General features: G+C 40.8%; 1 protein-coding gene across 1 annotated transcript in view; it reads left to right on the forward strand.

Moving 5' to 3' along the window:
* SHC3 (SHC adaptor protein 3) overlaps positions 1–18,412 on the forward strand; it is a 172,653-nt gene that overhangs the window by 93,408 nt on the left and 60,833 nt on the right. Inside the window, exons 7-9 of the mRNA XM_033122806.1 lie at positions 5,891–6,017; positions 15,711–15,864; positions 16,837–16,936. Of these exons, the coding sequence (XP_032978697.1) occupies positions 5,891–6,017; positions 15,711–15,864; positions 16,837–16,936 (381 nt within the window). The remainder of the gene's footprint in view (positions 1–5,890; positions 6,018–15,710; positions 15,865–16,836; positions 16,937–18,412) is intronic.

The following is an 18,412-nucleotide window of genomic DNA, read 5'->3' on the forward strand; positions in this document are numbered from 1 at the left end:
TTGCTAACATGCTCTATCTAGCCCACTACTCCTTGAACTTGAAGCGGCTTTTACATAAGCAATATGTACAAATAGCAGTACTTGTCTTGGGCGAGAGGGCAGGCTATGGCAACTCAACACAAGCTCATTCTTCCAGTTAGAGGCTGTATTATCAGTTTGCTAGGGCTACTGTACAAGTACCACAGGCCAGATGCCTTACAACAACAGGAATCATTGTCTCACAGTTCTGGAAGCTGGAAATCTGAGGTCAATGTGCTGGCAGCGCCACACTCACTCTGAAGCCCGTAGGGGAGGATCCCTCCTGCCTCTTCCAGCTTCTGATGGTACACCAGTAATCCTTGGCGCCCTGGGCTTGTGGCTGCCTCACTACAATCTTCGGTCTTCACGTGGCCTGGTGCCCTGAGTGTGTCTCTGTCTTCATGTGGACATCTTCTTATAGGACAGCAGTGATACTGGATTAGATCCACCATAATCCAGCCTGATCTCATCGTAACTAGTTACATATGCAACAAACCTATTTCCCAATAAGGTCACATTCTGAGGTAAGATTCAATAAATTTTTTATTGGGGACATAATTCAACCCATAAGAGAGGCTAACCCCTTCAACCATCCTAAGGTCCCACCAAGTTGGGAGGTGGCCGCGGGGGAGGTAGCAGACTGCTCCTCCCCAGGCAAAAAATTCCCAGTTTCAGCCCAGGGTTAACAGTTGCTGAAGTTCATTATTTTTGTTCATTCCAAATTAACTTCAATCAATTCTAGACTTTTTAATTTTTTTGGATGAGTTTAATGACTCCTAAGTCAGTGATTTTCAAAATGAACTGTGCTGTAGAATCACCTGGATGAACTTTCAAGAATCTCAATGCTCAGGCCTCAGAGAATATGGCCCAGACAACTGTATTTTTGAAAAGCTCTCCTGGTGATCCTAAGTACAGCCAAGTCTAGGCAATAAAACACCAGACCCTGAAGGAGTTTAGCCCCACGCAAGCTGACTCGGGGCCATGGAAGTATACAGGCTGCTGTCTTGTTTCAGAGCCACAAACCAGGGGTACCTGCCACTCACGGTGCCTTTCGAAGTCATGGAGGTCAAGGTCTACACGTCCGGCGGTTGCTGTGCCAGGCTCCCTCTGGGGTCTGTTTGTGGTGCCAGCATGAGACAAATGCTAACCTGTTCTCTGGTGCTGCTGCTTTGGGGGCACCACCAGCAGAGGAGCCCTTTGACGTACTTGGTCAGGGTTGTTCATCCCTTCGTTCCAATGATCTATCGCCTGCAACAAACTACTCTACGTTTAGTGGCTTAATGACCAGCATTCTATAGTATCTTTGATATGATTAAGTGTCAGGAATCCAGGCAGGGCTGGGCTGGACAATTCTCCTGCTCCATGTGGCATCAAAACGGGTCACTGGGTGTCTTTGGATGGTGCCTGACCTATTCTAGAAGGTCCAAGTTGACGTCACTTCCATGCCTCACATCGTGGCAGGGTTAGCTAGAAGGCTAAGCTAGCAGGGTCCTTCTCCCTCTCCAAAAAGACTAAGGGTCCCTCCAAGGGGCCCCTCTGTCAGGGTTGTAGGACTTCTTACATGGCAGCTCTGGGCTCCACAATACCTAAGTGGAAGAAGCTTCCAGAGCTCTGAAAGGCCAGGCACAACTTCACTTTGGCCATAGTTTACTATCCAAGCAGACACAGCCTGCTCAGATTCAAGGGGAAGGGAACCAAACCCACCCTCTGGCAGGCACTTGCAGGCTTCTGATGCATCACAGCTCCGTTCCCCCCACACAGGCAGGTCCGGCCTCCTGGGATGCAGTGTGGATAGGGAAGGGAGCTCCAGTCATGAACGTGACCTTGGAGCATGCTTTGCCTACATCCCGTATGTGTCTACTCCACGATTACCCCTTTCCAATAAGGATCTGGTGGAAGGACTTCTCCCAGTTGCTCCTGTTCTCCTTCTTCCTTCCCTGGGCCAGGCAGCAAGTTTAATCTAGTAAGAATGGCCTCTGCCATTCAGGAGTCAGATTAGCAGGAAATTCTGAGAGTGAATGTTCTTATTTGGGCACTTAAATATCTAACTCCCTGTCCAGAGGACCTGGCTGATGTGCTGGAGTAATTCCTTGGCTGCAGTGACAGCTCCTGAAGATGGACAGGTGTCACATCTGGGTCCCAGAAAATCTTCTAAATCCTACAGAGATGGGTCAAAGCTCCTCACTGTTACCATTTGTCTTTTCCATGATGATTGATGCCTATACATTTTTTGCATGTTTTTTTATTTATCTAGAACTATTTAGAGAGAGAATCTATATTTGTCCATCTGGTATCAAGAATCTATGGCTTATAGAGTAAATCTGGTGAAAGGACCTCTGACCCAACTCGTTAGGTTGTATGGAAACCTCTACCATCGTCTCCAGCAGACAAGGGACACAAATGAGTGCAGTTTTGTGGGGTTGGTGCATTACAGTTGAAAGGCAGGGCCAACAGCCCTGGAAGGTGACTGTTGACGTATGGAGAGATAAAACTCCCAACAAATCAGGCTTTGCTGGATGCTAACACACCATTTTGTTTTGACTAGTTTTCAGTAGTTGGAACTTCCTCTGCTACCCAATGACTCTCATTCCCTACAGTCTTATGCAGTCGTGTATATTAGTTCAGATTGCCCTGTTTGAGTCACAAAAGTAGCTAAAATATGATGCTTTAATTGGGCATATGGCTGCCAGCAGGAGGCATGGACTTTATATAATTTATACTTGCAATAACATCCCTGTTCGGGCACCATCTGGGACTCCCTGACCTGGCTGTGGGAAGTCATAGCCTATATGCAGGTGGTGCTGACCCAACAGGAGAGAAGCCTGTGTGTTCAGCCTGAATAGCTCCGAATACATTCTGCTGCTCTTTGCCTGAGATTTCCTGAGTAATGGGAAACTTGGTGAACGGGCTTGTATGCGAAGCCTGCATGGGAATGCTGTCTCACACGGCCACACTTACCTACTCTGGGCTTCTCTGATAGCAGATGGTCTTCTCAACAAGGAATTTAGGGATCCTCTGGCCTTAAGCAGTTGTAACCCCAGGAAGTGGCTTTCTGTGAGAGGCCTTAACTAACATGAACTCACTGGTGGCAAACAACACAGCATCTCCTCTGACTTTCCTCTGAAAGCAATGGTTTACTTGTTTTTTCTTTTTAAACTGGAAGGCTAATTTCCATCTATTAACACTGGGTGGGAGATTAGTTTTCCTATGGGTGGACATTTCCCATAGGACATTTCCTATGGTGGACACCATTGTCAACAGTGATTATACAAACGAGCCAGGCCCTGGACTTGAAACGTCCTGTGCCAGACTCTGAATGCCTCCGTCTCACCCAGGCGTCTGGCTGAAAGCTGGACTCATGCTCTTACGAGCCTGCCACACATCTGCACTCAGAAGCTTCAAGGGCCCCTCACACTTTTCAAGCTACAGATCGATGTCTTTCCTCCCTCCACAAAGCATCTGCCAGTCTCATCACCACACCCACAGGATCTGATGTGAGTTCGGTCCTGCTCTAATCTGTTTCATTCCCCCACGATTCCCTCCCCCCTCCAGCTCCACAGACTTCTGGCTCTTCTTTGAATACTATACCGGCACCTGCCTCAGGGCCTTTGCACCTGCTGGGCCCATACCTACAACATTCTCACATCAGACCTTCACGTGGTTCATTCCGTGACTTCTTTCAGGCTTCCTCTCCAATGTACCTTCTACTACTGCAAAAGGGCCACTTACTCAGAGAAGGGGTAGAATGGGGAACAACCCCATTTTGCTGCTCCTGTGTTTGCTTTGGGCCACATTTTAGGTTTTACAACATTGTTTTGAGTGTTGATTCTGTGTCTTTCTCCTTCCTGCTCATGAAGGATGCCTCTGGCTCTGTCCTTTCCTTGTGCAGGTAAAACAAGCAACTCTGATGGTCACCTTGGCAAGGGCCTCCTCATTTCTCTCACACACCAAGTCATGCAGGTCAGGGTAGAAGGTGGCTTTGGGCTAAAGCCCATTGCAATACTCTCAGAGAAAATACCGGGCCCGGTGAGACTGGCAGCCCAGGGTCAATTTTGGATTTGGAGTGAGTTTCCAGAACACATAAAGAGTGTTTTACGGAAAGAGCCTCACACCGAGCCAACAGATGCCGTTTTCTCAGTCTATTGAGGACGAGCCAGGTAGCAGAGCCTGGAGTCATCTTAGGCCAACAGGACTCAGCCCTCACCTCCACCCAGAGCTCTGCAGCTTCCAAACGTCCTGGGAACTGACTTAAAGAGGACCCTTTCCAGGCCTGATGTTCTCTGGCGTGTGGGAGATAAGTGGGCTGTGTGGATCCATCCCACAGCCCCCTCTGCAAAAACCTAATTCTTTATTCACTACATTAAAGGTTAGGACACTGCCTTTGTACTGGGTTCTTCTGCAGTCAGGGGACAATTTGGTGTCTCTGGTGCCTGAGAACAACTACTCTTGTAGAAATAAATGCCTCCTCCACACTCCTGGAGGAACCCTTCCTGAAATACAATTACGTCCTAATTTTTCTTATTAGAAGAAAAATAAGATGTACTTTCTTGACCCATCCATCCCCAGTCTTTATGCTGGTTCTCCAAAGTCCTGGCCTGCCAACTCCCATGGCTGGTGCTGATGCTGGGGGTGGAAGTGAGTGGCTGAAAACACGGGGTGGGTGGGGGAACCAAGTGTCTATCCCTCACACCAGCCTAGATGCCTACTTCCTTATTGGCTGGAAAGACACCTCCACTCCTGACTCTTGTCAGTTAACCAACAGCCCTGCAACTCTAATAGCTGCTCCATATGGGCTTGTTTGTGCCTACCCAGGTTGATACTTAATAAAACCTAACATCAACAACAAAATATCATTAGTCAATACTAAAAATACAGCTAGGACATAGGTCTCCCTGGACCCAATCCCCTGGCTATACCTCGTGTATCCAAGGATTGCACTATGGTCCAAAGCACAGTCAAGTCCCACTTGTGCTTCTCCAGCAGAGCTTTTCCCTGTGTCCTCAGCAGTATGCTCCCCTCCAGCCTCGGGGAGAAGAAGCTGAGGGCGCCAGACTTGGCATCTGTAGTCAGGTGAGCTCCACTGGCTTTGTGCATAGAGAAGGCAGCAAGCATCGTGATGCAAGAGTCACAAACTGCAGAAGCAGTGATGTCTCTGTCCCTTCCTGGGCAGCTTCTCCTCTGAGGAGTCCTCTTTTGGGTGTGTACTGGGTTCTTCTGCAGTCAGGGGACAATTTGGTGTCTCTGGTGCCTGAGAACAACTACTCTTGTAGAAATAAATGCCTCCTCCACACTCCTGGAGGAACCCTTCCTGAAATACAATTACGTCCTAATTGTTGGCAAAAGAAAGGTGGAGTGAGATACATGCGTCTGTCATTTTCTCCAGGGAGAATGCCTCTATCCCACTAGTAACAAGACCATGTCACACTCGTCATGTGATATGTGGAGGGGCTGGAGCTCCTCTGCGGGACACTGTAGATAGTCACTTTTATGTAGAGCAGAGGAGGGGGCTTTGTTTGTACCCTGTCCCACTCAGCCCTCTTTTCTCTGATGGTTTCACATGGATCATGTTGCAGCCCCACCACAGGACAGTGTGCCATCCAAGGATGGTGGGTGCCTGCCGCAATTATTTTTAATTTTGGAGAGAATAGGCCATTAAGGAATTCATCTGATGGTGACACTGTACAGCTGGGGGTCCCCAGGGATTAAGCTGCAGGTAGAGCCTCCAGAACATATCATGAAGGACAGACACACCTCCTTGTCCCTCTCTTCTCACCACGGCTGACATGGTTTCACCCTCAAGAAGATATATATGGAGAAGCCTGCGTAGCTCTAGTGTTTGTCTCTAATGGGCCCATGTCTCTGGCTCCCACAGCTTGTCACATTCTGGAATGCTGTGACGGCCTGGCCCAGGATGTCATTGGCTCCATCGGACAAGCCTTTGAGCTTCGGTTTAAGCAATATTTACAGTGTCCTTCCAAAATCCCCGCTCTCCACGACCGGTGAGTAGCACTACCGTTCGCAGTGGCCTTTCTGTATTTTATCACCTTTCCTCTTACAAACACTTAAAAGGAGAAAAACCACAAAACTGCCTCCCCGAGGCATGCCCTGGACAGACACCATTCATCACAGGGCTTCCTGGGCTCAGAAACACCTGGTAGTGCTGGGCTGTGGCTGAAGAAACCGGCAGATGGAAGCTGACATACAGTCAATGCTCCGAATATTTAGAAAAACATTTTCTTGAAACTATAGTGACAGTAGCCAAGGCTACAGAAAAAAGCATTGTAATATGTTTTCATTCTGTTTCCTGTGCAACCATGTGATGTTTCCATATGTCACCTCCTTGGGTTTACATCACCACAGGTTCTGCACATTACATCGTCCTTGTCATCCTGATTGGTCCAAGTCCAGAGTCGGAGGCTCCTCTGTAAGGCCCTGTGTCTGGGCTACCAGTGTCAGTTTTGTGTTATTGGCCTTTGTAGCTTGGACACTGGATGGCCCATGTGGCCTTGGTCAAGTTCTTTAACAAATCTTGGTCTCAGCAGCTTTCTCTGTAAAATAAGATTAATAGTGGCTTCACCTTGACAATCGCTGGGTTTTGGTTTTTTTTTTAAAGTCCTAAAATTTATTATTTTAAAAATTATTTTATCTTTGTTAAGTAGATATTTTGGTTGGAAATTATATACTGAATTGTTAGTGGTACCATATAAAGTACTATACAAAAAAATCCTTTTTTTTTAAGTTGACACTCAATATTATATTAGTTTCAGGTGTACATCATAGAGGTTAAACATTTATACAACTTATGAAGTTATCCTGCTGATAAGTCCAGCACCTACTTGTCACCATACATAGCTATTGCAATATTATTAACTATATTCCCCTCCCATTGACTACTTACCTCCCATTGACTATTTTCTAACTGCCAATTTGTACTTTTTAATCCCTTCATCTTTTTCACCCAGCCCCCCAAAATTCCTTCCATCTGGCAACCATCAACTTGTTCTCTGTATCTCTGAGTCTGTTTTGTTTGTTTATTTTGTTCTTTAGATTCCACATATAAGTTAGATCATATGGGATTTGTCTTTCTCTGTCTGATTTATTTCACTTAATATAATAATCTTTAGGTCCATCCATGTTGTTGAAAATGGCAATATTTCATTCTTTTTATGGCAGAGTAATATTCCATTGTATATAATATCACTTCTTTATCCAATTGTCTATTGATGGACACTTAGGATGCTTCCGTATCTTGGCTATTGTGAATAGTGCTGCAGTGAACATAGGGGTGCATATATGTTTTGGAATTAGTGTTTCAAATTTCTTTGGATAAATACCCAGAAGTGGAATTACTGGATCATATGGTACTATTTTTAATTTTTTAAGGAACCTCCGTACTGTTTCCATAGTGGCTGCACAAATTTGCAATCCCACCAATAGTGCATGAGGGTCCCGTTTTCTCCACATCCTCACCAACGTTTGTTGTTTGTTGATTTATTGATGATAGTCATTCTGACAAATGTGAGGTTATATCTCATTGTGGTTTTAATTTGCATTTCTCTAATAATTAGTGACGTTGAGTATCTTTTCATATGTCTATTGGCTATCTGTATGTCTTCTTTGGAGAAACGTCTATTCAAGTCTTCTGCCAATTTTTTAATTGGATTGTTTGTTTTTTGATGTTAAATTGTATGAATTCCTTATATATTTTGGATATTAACATCTTATTGGACATATCATTGCCGACTATCTTCTCCCATTTAGTAGGTTGTCTTTTCGTTTTATTGATGATTTCCTTTGCTGTGCAGAAACTTTTTAGTTTGATGTAGTCCCATTTGTTTGTTTTTTTCTTTTGTTTCTGTTGCCCAAGAAGACATGTCCAAAAAAATATTACTAAGAGCAATGTTAGAGAGTTTACTGACTCTGTTTTCTTCTAGAAGTTTTATGGTTTCAGGTTTTACATTTAAGTCTTTATACACTTTGAGTTTATTCTTGTATATGGTATTGGAAGGTCGTCTAGGTTCATTTCTGCATGTATTTGTCCAGTTTTCCCAACACCATTTATTGAATAGACTGTCTTTATCCCATTGTATATTCTTGCCTCCTTTGTCATCGAATAATTGGCCATGTAGGTGTGGGTTTATTTCTGGATACTCCGTTATTTTCCATTGATCTATGTGTCTGTTTTTATGCCAGTACCATGCTGTTTTGATTACTATAGCCCTATATTAGAGTTCAATATCAGGTACTGTGATAACTGTAACTTTGTTCTTCTTTCTCAAGATTACTTTGAGTGGTAGGGGTCTTTTGTGTTTCCATATAAATTTTAGGATTATTTGTTCTAGTTCTGTGAAAAATGCCATTACTATTTTGATAGGGATTGCATTGAATCTATAGATTGTTTTAGGTAGTGTGCACATTTTAACGATGTTAATTCTTCCTATCCATGAGCATGGTATATACTTCCATTTATTTGCATATTCTTCAATCTCTTTCACCAATGTCTTATAACTTTTCAAGTATAGATCTTTTACCTCAGTTAAATTTATTTCTAGGTATTTTTTCATGATGCAATTGTAAGTGGGATTGTTTTCTTAATTTCTTTCTGATATTTTGCTTTAGGTGTATAAAAATGCAAACAATTTCTGAATATGAATTTTGTATCCTGCTACTTTGCTGAATTCATTTATCAGTTTTAGTAGTTTTTTGGTGGAATCTTTAGAGTTCCTGCTATATAGTAATACGTCATCTGCAAATAATGACAGTTTTACTTCTTTCTTTCCAATTTGGATGACTTTTATTTGTTTCTTATCTGATTTCCATGGCTAAAACTTCTAATACTATGTTGAATAAAAGTGGTGAAAGTGGATATCCTTGTTTTTTTCATGATCTTAAGGAAAGTATTTTATACTTTTCCCCATTAAGTATGACATTACCTGTGTGTTTGTCATATATGGTCTTTTTTATATTGAAGTATGTTCCCTCCATTCCCACTTTTTGCTGAGAGTTTTTATCATAAATGGATGCTGGATTTTGTCAAAAGCTTTTTCTGCATCTGTTAATATGACCACATGATTTTCATCTTTCATTTTATTTATGTGATGTATCATTAATTGATTTGCAGATATTGAACCAGTCTTGCATCCCACGAATAAATCCCACTTGATCATGGTGTATGATCTTTGTAATATATTGCTGAATTCAATTTGCTAATGTTTTGATGAGAAGTTTTGCATCTATGTTCATCAGGGATATCAGACTATAATATTCTTTTTTTTTGTAATGCCTTTGTCTGGTTTTGGAATCAAGGTAATGACGGCCTCATAAAATGAGCTTGGGAGCCTTCCACCCTCTTCAATTTTTTGGAATAGTTTGAGTAGGATAGATGTCAATTCTTTGAATGTTTGGTAAAATTCTCCTGTAAAGCCATCCAGTCCAGGACTTTTGTTTGTTGGAAGTGTCTTGATTACTGATTTGATTTTGTTAGTAGTAATCAGTCTTTCCAGATTTTCTGTTTCTCTTGACTCAGTCTTGGAAGATTGTATATTTCTAGGAGTTTATCCATTTCTTCCACATTGTTTAATTTGTTGGCATATAATTGTTCATAGTGTTTTCTTATAATCCTTTGTATTTCTGTAGTGTCTATTGTCAGCTCTCCTCTTTCATTTCTGATTTTATTTCATTTGGGCCCTCCTTGATTTTTTCCTTGATGAGTCTGGTTAAAGTCGTATCAATTTTGTTTCTCTTTTCAAAGAACAAGCTCTTAGTTTCATTGATCTTTTGTATTGCTTTTTTTACACTCTATTTTTTTTTTATTTCCACTCAGATCTTTATCACTTCCTTCTTTCTACTCACTTTGGGTCTTGCTTGCCTTTTTTTTTTCTAGTTTCTGTAGGTGTAAGTTTAAATTATTTATTTGAGTTTTGTTGTTGTTGTTGTTTCTTGAAGTAGGCTTTTATTGCTATGAATTTCCTTCTTAGTGCTACTTTTGTTGTGTTCCATAGATTTTGGGTGATTGTGTTTTCATTTTTATTTGTCTCAAGTTATCTTTTTATTTCTTCTTTGATCTCATTGTTGAGCCATTCATTATTTAGTAGCATGTTATTTAGACTCCATGTGTTTGTGTGTTTTTCAATTTTTTTTTTTTTTTTTGGTAATTAAATCCTAGTTTCAAGCCATTGTGGTCAGAGAAGATGCCTGATATGATTTCTTAAATTTATTGAGACTTGTCTTATGGCTTATGATGTCCACATTGGAAAATGTTCCACATGGACTTGAAAAGAATGTATATCCTGCTGCTCTGGGATGAAATGCTTTAAAAATATCAATTAAATCCAGCTGGTCTAATGTGTCATATAAGGCTGCTGTTTCCTTTTTGGTTTTCTGTGCGGAAGGTTTATTCATTGAAGTCAGTGGGGTGTTAAAGTCCCCTACTGTGACTGTATTACTGTAGATCTCTCCCTTTATGTCATCAATATTTCCTTTTTATATTTAGGTGCTCCTATTTTGGGAGCACAAATGTTAACAACAGTTATATTCTCTGGTTGGATTGATCCTTTTATCATTATGAAATGTCCTTTTTTGTCTCTTATTATAACGTTTATTTTAAAGTCTATTTTGTCTGATATAAGTATTGCTACCCCAGTTTTTTTCTTTTTTTTCATTTCCATATGCATGAAATATCTTTTTCCACCCCTTTACTTTCAGTCTGTGTGTGTTTTTCAATCTGAAATGGGTCTCTTGTAGACAGCATATGTATGGGTCTTGTTTACTTATCCATCCAGCTACCCTATGTCTTTAATTGGAGCATTTACATTTAAAGTGATTTTTGATAGGTATATAGTTACTGTTATTTTATTATTGTTTTTTTTCTTTTTTCTTCTTAAAGAAGTCTTCTTAGCATTTCTTGTAATAGTGATCTAGTGGTGATGAATTCCTTTAGCTTTTTCTTGTCTGGGAAGCTCTTTATCTGTCCTTTGATTCTAAATAATTTTGCCAGGTTGAGTAATTATAGGTTCTTGCTCTTCATCACTTTGAATATTTTGTGCCAATCCCTTCTGGCCTACAAACTTTCTGTTGAGAAATCAATTGACAGTTTTATGGTTGCTCCCTTGTAGGTAACTAAATGTCTTTCTCTTGCTGCTTTTAGTAGACCTTCTTTGTCTTTAATCTTTGGCATTTTAATTATGATTAAAAAGTCTTGGTGTGGTCCTCTTTGGGTTCATCTTGTTTGGGACTCTGCACTTCCTGGGCTTGTATATCTCTTTCCTTCCCCAAGTTAGGGAATTTTTCAGTTATTATTTTTTAAAATATGTTCTCAATCCCTTGCTTTCTCTCTTCTCCTTCTGGTTCCCTTATGATACGAATGTTGTTACATTTAATGTTGTCCCAGATGTCCCTTAATTTATTCTCATTTTTCTAATTTTTTTTTCTTTATGCTCTTCCAGTTGGGTGTTTTCGCTGCCATATCCTTCAAATTGCTAATTTGATCCTCTGCTTCTAGATCAAATCTAATCTGCTGTTGAGTCCTTCTAGTGTATTCTTCATTTCAGTTACTGTGTCCGACTGTTTCTTTTTTATGGTTTCTATGTCTTTTTTTTTTCATGCTTCCTATCTCTGTGTCAAAATTCTCACTGAGTTCATCTACTCTTACTCAAAGTCCATTGATCATTCTTATAACCAGTGTTTTGAACTCTGTATCTGGTAGATTGCTTTGCCTCCATTTTGTTTAATTGTTTTGCTGGATTTATTTCCTGTTCTTTCATTTGGGACATGTTTCTTTGTCTCCTAATTTTGGCTGTCTCTCTATGTTTGTTTCTATGTATTAGCTATATCTGCTGCATCTTCCAGTCTTGGCAGGGTGGTCTTATGTAGTGGGTGTCTTATGTGGCCCAATAGCACAGTCTCCCAGGTCACCTGAGCTGGGTGTTCCAGGAGTATCCCTTGTGTGGATTGTGTGTACCCTCCTGTTGTAGTTGAGCCTTTATTGTTGTTGACACATCAGTGGGTGAGGTTTACCTTAAGGCTGACTGGCTGTGAGACTGGCCATGACTATAGCAAGCAAGTTGTTGTGTGGTGGCTGAACTCATAGAGTGAGACTTGCTTTATTTTGGCTCTTGTGCCTGCCCAAATTACCCTTTGATTGGGCTACTTGTGAAACTAATTGGGTGGTGCTCTGTTGTCTGAAGCCAGCCACGAGGTGTGTTGGATTTGGGGTCTTTTTGGAGGGACTCCAGGGCAGGCCAAAGTTAGCCATTGCCTGTAACCAGCCCAGGGTCACGTGGTAAGAGCTACAAAACAATCTGTGTTTGGTAGCTGCCTGTATTGAAACAGGAGGTGTGTGGGAGAGGCCACACTGCAAACCGAGGCTGGCTGCCACCAGTACTGGGGCCATTCAGCAAAAGGCACAGGGCATCCCCAGACCAGCTGCCATCTGCAGGTTGCCCCTAAGGCACAGCTGCTGAAAGAGCTTTGTGTAGTATGTGAATTGGGTGGGGTGGCATCTCAGGGAGTCACCAGAATGGGGCAAGTGGTGTTCATCAGGTAAATGCAGATTCAGATGTAGCACAATTGCCAAGCCTGGGGTAATTCAGCAAGAGGCACTGGGCACACTGAGGCCAGATGCCACCTGCTTGGAGGCTGCAGACCTTTGAGAATTTTCAAGAGAAAGTGAAGCACAGACCAAGGCTGGCCACTTACACCTGAAAGAGCCTCTGGCAGTGTGCAAGTGGGTGGGATGGGTGTCTCAGGGAGTCATCAGGATGCAGTGAGTGGTGTTCACGAAGTTAATGCACATTCATATTTGGCACCAACCTACACTTGCAGGCCCATTGAGGGGAGGGCTCAGTACAGAAAAGATGGGAGAAGGGCTCAACACAGGGATAATGGCAGCTATCCCTCCAGCCCTTGCTCTGATGCTACACATTTCAGTTTCTCCCTGTATATCTCTGGCACCTTTCAAACTGCTGTCCCTTCACTGGAGCTTAGCGTGAGTTTCTGGGGCAAGAGAGTCTGTGCACAGGCTTTTTAAGAGGACGCCTGGGTTTCCAGTAGTCTTCCGTCTCACCCAGTCAGACGAAATCCTTGCTGATTTTCACAGCCAGATGTTGTGGGGGTTCTTCTTCCCAGCACTAGTGTTCCAGGCTGGGGAGCCTAATCTGGGGCTGGGACCCCTTGTTACACAGTAGGGACCTCTATAATTAAGACATCCTCCTGATTCTTAAATACCACAGGTGGGTGTGGCACCAGCCCAATTTGTGTCTCCAGCCCTCCTACCAGTCTCAACATAGCTTCCTCTTTATATCATTAGTTATAGGACTTCTGTTCAACTAGCTTTCAGATGGTTCTATAAGTTGCTTGTTCTATAATTTGGTTGTAATTTTGATGTGGTCATGGGAGGGGGGAGCACAGTGTTTACCTACTCTGTCATCTTGATCAGAAACTCAGTTGCTGTTGTTAAGAGTTAATAAAATAATAAATGTGAACAGTAATTGTGAGATATTTAATTTATTATAAAAAAATTCAGGGTCTACCACTGAGTTAGAACATAAGAATATTCCACACAGCATAAAACGTTTAAAAGAAAAGTAATACAAAGCACAGGGATCATTCAATAGTCTGTCCTTGATTGAACTTACATAATGAAAGCCTAATACCATGATGTTTTCACCACAAATAAAACTTTATTATTTCTCCTAAGTTTACTTTCCACATTTTTTAAAAATAAATTCTGCAGCCACATTCTTTGACTTAGTCATGGAGGCAGTGTCTACCTTTGTCTTCATTATTATGAAGGTTTCTGTCATCCTTCTAACATCTTTGCCTTTCTTAAAAGAGACTTTTATTATTTATTTTCCTCATCCACTGGAAATTTTTTTTTAAGACATTCATTTTGGAGGTGACTGTGAAGGCCTCACTTTTTCCCATTGACAGAAGCTGCCACAAGCTCATGCAAGCTATGTGCAATAAGAGTTAGAGTTATAAGTGACAAGGACCCAGATGGTCCTTGGCAGGAGAATGAATGGACAAACTTTTAAATTTTACGTGTAATGGGATACAGTCCTTGAAAAGAATATATTGGTATATGTGTATTACCAGAACAAATCTCAGAATTTTTAAATGGAGTGAAAAAGCATATGAAACATTTATGCAATTTAAAAAAACACAAACAATTGTATATATAGTTTATGGATAAATACATGTGTATAAAAACATACAGGAATATTATATACCAACTCTAGGGTATCTAAGGTCAAGGTGGGTTTTAACTATATTTGTCAAGTATATCTCCACCCTAACATTTCATAATGAAATGATTCTAATAAATAAAAAGAATTTTACACTGAACACCTTTATACCCATCATCTAGATTCTACCATTAACATTTTACTGTCAATATCATGTACTATCCAGACAAAATAAATTTGACAAATTTTATTTCTTTAAAAACAGAAAGGAAGCAAATATAGCAAAATTTTCACAATTATTTAATTTCAGTGGCAGATGTGTAGGTATCGTTTATATTAATTATTATGATTTTCTGTACTTTGGAAATGTTATCTAAAAGCCAAACAAATACTATTAAAATAATATGTAAAAAAATGAGTGGGGGAGTTAATTAAACTACCATGCATCTCTTGGAATATACTTGGTAGACAGTCTTTTTATTTCAGTACTTGAATATGTTATCCCACTGCATTCTAGCTTCCATTGTTTCTGATAAGCAATCAGGTGTTAATATTATTGAGGGAGGACCCTTGTATATGATGAGTTGCCTCTCTCTTACTGCTTTCAAGACTCTGTCTTTCTCTTTGGCTTTAAATAGTTTGATTATGATGTATCTAGGTGTGAATCCTTTTGAGTTTACCCTACTTGGAGATTGTATTTTTGAGCCTCTTGAATGTGTAAGTCAATGATTTTCATCAAATTTGGGGAGTTTTGGGCCATTATTTTTTCAAATGCTGTTTCTGCCCCTTTCAGTCTCTTTTCTCCTTCTGGGACTCGATTATGTGTACATTGGTATGCATAATGGGGCCCCAGAGGTCTCTGAGTTTCTATTCCTTTTCCTTAATTGGTTTTTTCTTTCTATTCTTTTGATCAGATAATCTTAAATGGTCTATATTTAAATTCTGTCATTCTTTTTTCTGCCAGCTTAAACCTGCTCTTGAGCCCCTCTAGTGAATATTTATTTCAGGTACTAGACTTTTCTAGAATTTCTATTTGTATATTTTGAAATTTCTGTCCCTATATTGATATTTCCTATTTAGAGAGACAAGATTCTCATGTTTAGATTTTTGTACGTGCTTTCCTTAAGTTCTTTGAACATATTAAAATAAGCTAATTTAAAGTCTTTGTCTAGTTTGTCCAAAATCTGAATTTCCACAGGGACAATTTCTATTGATTACTTTTTTCTTGTGTATGAGTCATACATGTTTTCTTTGCATGTCTCATAATTTTTTTGTTGAAATTTAAAATAATATAATATGACAACTCTGGAAATCAGGTCTCCCCTCCTCAGGATTTATTTATGGTTGTTTGTTTTAATAATTTTTCTAAGCTAAATCCATAAACTCTGTATTGTTTGTCATATATGGACACTGACAACTCTGTTTACTTCAATTACTAGCAGTAGATTTGTTGGTTTTAACTACAAGCTCAACTTTTGGCTAAAGCCCTTGAAAATTCTCTTTTAACAGAATGCAGAGTCTGGATGAGCCGTGGACTGAAGAAGAGGGCGATGGCTCTGACCACCCATACTACAACAACATTCCAAGCAAGACACCTCCTCCAGGGGGTTTTGTTGATGCTCGACTGAAAGCCAGACTCCCCCCAGCCCCTGACGCAGCCCAGGTAAGTGGTATACTTTTTCCTTGGATGCTAGCTAACTAAACTTTATTTCTTCTTTATTTTCTTCAACATTATTTTCAGGTTGGTGTTCTTTCCAGTCTTTGACAGAATAACTCTCAAAGTTTTCTCTTTGGAATTTCACAAAGCAGACAAATAGAGGAGGCTTTTGTTTTAACATCACAAGGTGTTAGCCAAATACCTTGGAACTATATTGTTATTCCTGAGATACGAGTCTGGGGAGTCCCTCTCCATTCTAGGACAAATATCATTATACTACATCTTAACAAGGAAAAGAGAGAGTTCAAGATTTTTTTAAAAACTTGTGTGCTTTGGATTCTCAGAAGAGACAGTGGAAGTAGACTTGCAAATAGTGAGAATTTTATGAGTTTTTCTATTTTAGTCATTTTCCTGATTTTCCCTTCCACTCAAAATTCTAGTGAAGCAATTGCTTTCCAGGGTTATGGTATCTCTGTTTTGTTATAGGGAGTTTTTTTATGTCACCTACCTTATGTGAATGTTAATGACACTAATAAAAGTGTCAAAAATAGCACTGAAATCAAGTGTCAGTAGTTTTGACCCTGAGAGAGCACTGACTGGGTGGGCTTGCCCAGGTATATTGGGTGGGCAGTATGTCCTGACACACAGACACTCTAACTGAAATTTACTTTAGGGCACACTGAGTGATGCACTTGCCTGCAGAAGAGCTCAATTCACACTCACACTTGAGCGGGGAGTTGTAGGCGGAATGAAACAAGAGGGGAATGTGTAGTTTTGATGAGACGCAGCCTCTTCCTCATACCCACACAAACTTATTTCCCAAATCTTAATGCCAACTGTGAGGCATGAAGGACATTTGGGTATAATTGGGGATGCAAATGACTGGCTGCTGCAGACCCTTCTACTATACTATGGCTTTTGGAGACGGGAAAATAAGAGCATAATTGTTTCTCTTTGTATATTTACATGTGTCTATAGTTTGCAGGAAAAGAGCAAACTTATTACCAGGGGAGACACTTAGGGGACCCGTTTGGTGAAGACTGGCAGCAAACACCTGTCAGGCAAGGTGAAAGGCAAGGTAAGGAGGGCGAGAAACGTAAAAATACAAGTCATGTGTTACTTTCTGGTCCCCCTTGCCCATCCACCGTCCTTAAGAAACCACTGATTTGCTTTGTATTTCTATATAGATTAGTTTGCATTGTCTAGAATTTTGTATGTGTGTATGCATTCTTTTTTATCTGACTTCTTCTCATTCAGCAAAATTATTTTCAGATTCACTCCTGTTGCTTGTTCCTTTTTATTGCTGACTAGTATTCCCTTGTATGAATATCCTATCCTGTGTTTACCTGTTGATTGATATTAGTTTCCCATTTGTGGCCATTACAGATAAAGTTGGTATGAACATTTGTGTTAAAACAAAAGTAACATCTCCCCAGTGGGTAGTTTGTCTCCTGTAGAGTGGCAGAAAAACTCACTGGAAAAATCTGCTGAGAAGGCTGCGGATTTCTGAGCAGATCACTGAAATAAAAGAAGGGTTTTGGGGGATGCCCACTACCACACATCAGCTGTTGCCTCCCCTGACACCAGGACCAGTTCAGGTTCCTCAGCACCTACTGTTCTCAAACACCCTGGAGACTTTCTTCTGGCCGGAGGGCGGAGGAATTGACCTCTCTCCAAGGGCAAGTGGGAGTTGGTTGGGAGATTCACGCTGTCTCTAAGCTCCTAGAGGAGCTTAGAGCTTCTTGTGGTTCCTAACAAGAACTAGTAGCTTTCCCTTCCTGGCCTCCCCCACCAACCCCCGTCCAGGGTCAACTTCAGGAGGAGAAGAGTGACACCTACCCTAGGAGAGATAATGCCAGGGATATACCCCTCATGGGCCCTGGGTACATTTAGAGGACCTTCCACATCTTATCAAGTCAATGAGCATGCACCTACATCCCACATTAAAAATAATTCAGGCATGACTAAGAACTACTTGCTAACATAAGTCTCTATTCTCTAGACAGTTATTTCTATATGCACACATATGTGTATATATGCACACGCACAAGTGTCTGTGTGTGTGTGTGTGTGTGTGTGTATTTTAAAGGTTTCTTTCAGTTTTAAACTTTCCCCAGCCTCAAACATTTCCATAACTCTTTCAATAGCTCCAGGGCCCTGGCTACTAACTCTACAGGTCTGAAGGAGATACAGTAACAAATGAATTAAGATCCAATTTATGCTTCTATGTATATAAAAAATTAGCCACTTATTGACTTATCGTTAAGGCTTTTCCCTTCATTGTAGCCATTTGTGCTGGGAGTAAGTGGCAGTCATTTTTTTAAATTCCCCCCTTGTAAGAGAATTTAATGTGCTGCCTGCCCCAGCTGAAAAGTGACCTACCTGTGATGGCCTGGTCAGTGGAACATAAGGCCTGGCAGAAGTCACCACCTGGCTCTAGAGTAGGATGGAAATAACAAATCTATCATAACTTTGTCAGAGGCACATTTTTTACTATTTTCATCTTTTCTTCACAGACATTTAAAATGTAATTATATAACATATGTGTACCTAG

This window comes from Rhinolophus ferrumequinum, chromosome 12, assembly GCF_004115265.2.
Source record: "Rhinolophus ferrumequinum isolate MPI-CBG mRhiFer1 chromosome 12, mRhiFer1_v1.p, whole genome shotgun sequence".
Lineage (NCBI taxonomy): Eukaryota > Metazoa > Chordata > Mammalia > Chiroptera > Rhinolophidae > Rhinolophus > Rhinolophus ferrumequinum.